Here is a 4,860-nt window from a genome sequence, read left to right as displayed (position 1 = left end):
AAATATCTTTCAATTGGTGTAAGTAGTGTAAAAAAAATTCTATTTGAATCGTAGTATATCTAATTCTATTGGTTTTCTCGAAAGATTTTGTCATTGCACTAAGCTGTTGAAGAATTGGTTACGGTTATGAAAAAATGCAACTTCGTTTTTGTTTATACAAGTATTACATGCATTTATAAAAATTTAAATAGCATTAGTTTAATTAATTATAACATGTAAAAAAGACCAATATATAATTAAAGTTAAAAACATTATCCACACAGCAATCACTTATACAGAGATATGGACTGGGAGTGCTATAAATTAAAGAAAAGTATCATAAAGCAAAGAACTGAATTGGTCCTCTAGTCCTGGAAGGGACTGTTTGTCGTCGTAACTATACATCAATGGTACAATCCTTGCGAGATTGAGTGAAGCCTTAGTGAATGTTGGATGGAAATGTTTATGAAACAAGCACTCTTGGTTGAGGTTCTTCCATGCATCACTCATCTTACTCATCACTCTTTCTCTTGCTACTTCTCTCGTGTATTCTGGGTTTTCATTCATCAGATAGTTCACGTACGATCCATCATTGCCTTTTTGATTCTCATCCTTTACAACAATATCAGTGCTATCACTAATTTATAATATTAGACTCCTACGTAATCTAGAGTCAACTTAATTCATTTCACTTCTAATCCATCTTTTGAAAAAACTCTATTTTTAGTAGGTCTTTTTAAGTGAGGTAAAAAAAAGCATCGGTTTCCAAAACTCCATTTTAAATAATTTAATATGAGTTTGATCTTATTAAAATATTTTAATTAATTCTTAAAAATATATATTATGTTATTAAATAAAATATATAACATATAAATTAATAGAGTTATTGACTCTATTTACTAATTTTATTAATATTTAAGAGAATAAATTTATAACATTTAATAAATATTGTGATAAAGTCTCAAGTATGATAGAAGAAATATAAAGTCTAACAAAAATGTGAAAATATTAGATTATAATTTTAATAAAATTCACACTAAATATTTTTATAATTATTATATATTGATTATTAAAGAAAAATAAATAATTGGTAGAATTTAAGTATAAATTTCAGTCATATAAGAAAAAAATTAATATAATAAAAAAACTAATAAATTTATTATTCAAAACTTGATTATTTTAAACTTTCAAATTTAGATGTCTTACTTAATTTTGATTCAAATCTAAATGAATTATTGCATAACAAAATTAAATAACTATTTTATATACTTTAAAACTACGTTTAATCAATAAAAAAAATTTAAACATATTTAATCAGTTAAAAGTTTCAACTTCTTATATTATTATGTAATTTTTTTATATATACAAATAACTAAATTTATCAAAATCATACAAAATTTATGTTAAACTGAATAAAATATTTATATTCTAAACAAATATTAAAAAAAAAATTATGAGCTTGTTCTGGTCTACAAGACTTTTATGATATTTTAACATGTGAATTTTTTTTATAAAATGTTTTTGACTCTCTAACCCACGAGTTAAAGTAAAAGTCATATGCGAGGAGTCAAAAAGATCTTGATAGAGGAACCAAATTTACACGGATAACAATACCAAAATAATAAGATCGGTAATAACTTCTTTTAATAATTTTTTCATAATAAATTAGGTGTTATTATTTTATTTATTTAAAATAAACTATCACAAAGATATTATAAAAGAATTGTAAAATTTATTTTCAAAAAGAGACATTTTCCAGATAATAATTTACAACCTTTATGTTAACTCTATGATCACATAAAATCTGTTTACCTGTGCATTTCCCAAGTCATCCCAGAGTCGAAGAATTGTTCCCGGGGAGGAAATGATATCAGGGTTTCTGTCTATGATCTCAACATTTTCCTCAGTTAATCCCTCACCCAAAAGAAAGAAAGTGTTAACCAACATAATTTGCACTCCAGAGCTTACTGTCCCATTCTTTAAGTATTCTCTTGCACTTGCCAACTTCCCAGACCCAAACCATTTTGCTTCAACTAGGAAGGCTTTGCACAAACTCTTCCACTGCACAAAAATCACCATCTCTTTTACATTCTATATGATCATCAACATGTAAAGGTTCAATTCTCATCAAATTCTCAATATATAGATATAAACCAAATTTCTTGCATATGCGTGACCAAAAATCTCCATCTTCTATTTTCTGTGTAAATGCTTATAAGTTCGAGGAAAAAAAGCTCACATAAATCTTTTTCAACTAAGTCTTTACTGTTGAATATAAAAATAATGCATATGTGGGTATTCTTTTACCGCATTTTGTAGTGAGTGTATGGGGTTCCAGCCGTGCTTCTGATAGACCTTGGAGCTGATTTCATTTGTGAGATTATAGAGGACACTGAAACATGTCTTCATGTAATCTGGAAGTTGTTCAACGGCTGTAATATCCCATCTGCATTGGTTTTTAATGATCTCTGTCTGTAATTTGATCTATGAAACCTTTTATAGTGAATAAGTGGTTTCATTTACCCACCTGCAAACAGCTTCTGTGAACAGAGTTAACTCATCCAGAGTCCCATAAACATCGAAAATGTCATCTATTATGTATATCAAAGATATTGGTTTTGTGAGCTCAATCCTTTCCTCTGAGAAATTACGATCTGCGAAGCATGCCAACGACCAAATGTACCATTTAAGGGGTTGGTTTCTCGCATACACTAACTCGTTGGCTAAACCAAGCTCGGTCCACCATCTGCAAAAATGATTGAACTGTAAGGACTGATCATCATAACAAGATAGCTTAGTTCATCAATTGAATTAAACATCCATCATACTTCGTAATTTGACCAATCTCTCGATGGTATGAGCACTGTAGCAAACTGAAATCCATTTTTGCAATCTCTCGAAAGGAACTTAGCCATAGATTCTTGCCATGAAAATCGCCCAAGAACTTTCTAGAGGTAAACAAGGGCAAGCATTTGTGAAAAGGGTATTCTAAGGTTCTCTTTACAAACTGATCTCCATGACTGTCGATGCAATCTACCTTTTCCTTTAGGACCTTGCCACTAAATATTTCTGCTTCAGCAAGTATATCTTCCCCTGCTACGGCTAACTGTGAAGCTTCATATATGTCTACCATTCCCTTTATATTTTCACTAAGTTCTGGCCTGATTTTTCTCTCTTTGTTAGTCAACTTTTCAAACACGTCTGTGATGTTTCCAATGAACAAACATTTTAGCCTTCAAATAATACCAAAAGGGAAAGAAACCATGTTTGTTTCAGTAGCATGGAAGAGAAAGAAGCAAAAAATAAATAAATAAATACTGTGCCCTTGGTTTTGCAGGATTAGAAAATTTCTCATTAATTAGTCGAGTGTTACTATTTTCAAAATCTTTTGGACTAAAATAAAATTTTCATTAAATATCGATACATATAATAATTTCTTGCCGCACATTTATGTGGGTTTTAGCATATAAGTGTCAGTGTAGTATAGGAGTGAGTGGATGAACATGTAGACACGTGGAAGTATAAATTTTGGTAGAACCAACCTGCCGGCGCAAAGTAACCATGTTGTCTGAATAGCCTGAATCGAAGTGCAATCTCATGAATATGATTACCATAACCACTCCCAACACTACTGTAATTCGCATATTGCTTCTCTAGGAATGTTTCGATTTCGTCTTGGAAGTGGTAATCAATATTTAAGCGCTGCATTACATCAATCATGTACAAACCTTCGAATGAGCGTTCATCCACAGTTTTCCAAACTTCATTCTTCACCACCTCCACTTTCTCTGAGAGATTCGTGCTCAGATCTCCCTGCCATGGAAACGACATAATCACTTCAACCCTTCATGCATGGAATATATATGATTGTGTTTTTTTTTTTTGTGTGTGTGATCGATCTGGTTATCATTTTCAGGTTCCAAACAAGAAGGTTAGCAAAACATGAAATTTTGACCTACCGTTTTATATACTTCTAAGCTAGACCTTTCCTCTGGAACAAAGATCCATTTGTTGGCAATGTGAAGAGCATCAAGTTTGGAAGGGTTGAAATATTCAGAATGTTGAGCCTTTGCTGCAACAGTTGGAGGTCTGGAAGCAAAAATGCAGGACACGAAATGCAGTGCCATGGCCAAAACAAAACAAATATGGTTAAGCAGATAGATAGAGAGACACTAGTGAGATACATCACCATAATTAGGTACATTTATAGGGTGAGGAATGAAGATGCTAAATAGTACATTTCGATATCATTTTAAGGTGATATGATATCATGCACAGTGTTTTGTTTGGCAATTCACTGTATAGTCGGTGTTCAAGTGGCCAAGTGGCCAAAGCTGAGCCATTTTTTCCAACTTCCATTGTAGGATGGGACAATTCCACCACTCTAACTAACGACAATTCCAGATGGAGTAACATGTATTCAAAATAATGACATTATCGCTTACGGTTGAAGAGGTAATTAATTTGGACCTGAAAGATAACTTATATTGTCCGAAATTATTAATTAATCAATAATACGCATATGCTCTTTTTTCAGTTGCTACATTTTAGTATTATGTCCAGGATTTTAGTAAACAAAATACCCTCATATATTATAAATTCTAAGTTTTAACGTCAAGAGTATTTGAATAATTTTCATTCTCAAAACTTAAAAAAAAACAAGAAATCTCCAAACCATTATCCACCTCCCTGATTCCTCTCAACCCTTTCTCTTTCATCTCTCGCACTCCAACATTTTTTCTGTCATCGCTATAGTAGCCCCAACTGAAAAAATCAGAAACATTTGTTGTTAAACAATTTCTTACAAAAAATGATTTTATAATGAGTTTTCATTTCATAATTTTTGTCTTATCTAATTTTCACAAGCATAATGACATCCGA

General features: G+C 31.2%; 1 protein-coding gene across 1 annotated transcript; it reads right to left on the bottom strand.

The window, feature by feature from the left end:
• Window positions 1-214: 214 nt before the first annotated feature.
• LOC108338349 ((3S,6E)-nerolidol synthase 1) lies at window positions 215-4,154 on the bottom strand. Its single transcript, XM_017575166.2, has 7 exons — window positions 3,939-4,154; window positions 3,522-3,792; window positions 2,808-3,180; window positions 2,507-2,725; window positions 2,287-2,425; window positions 1,792-2,040; window positions 215-591 (listed from the first exon to the last, which is right to left on the bottom strand). Exons 1-7 carry the CDS (start codon window positions 4,104-4,106, stop codon window positions 304-306), a joined length of 1,707 nt encoding a protein of 568 aa, XP_017430655.1. The 5' UTR covers window positions 4,107-4,154; the 3' UTR covers window positions 215-303.
• Window positions 4,155-4,860: the final 706 nt, after the last annotated feature.

Source organism: Vigna angularis, chromosome 1, assembly GCF_016808095.1.
Source record: "Vigna angularis cultivar LongXiaoDou No.4 chromosome 1, ASM1680809v1, whole genome shotgun sequence".
Lineage (NCBI taxonomy): Eukaryota > Viridiplantae > Streptophyta > Magnoliopsida > Fabales > Fabaceae > Vigna > Vigna angularis.
This window is presented reverse-complemented; position numbering and strand designations above follow the sequence as displayed.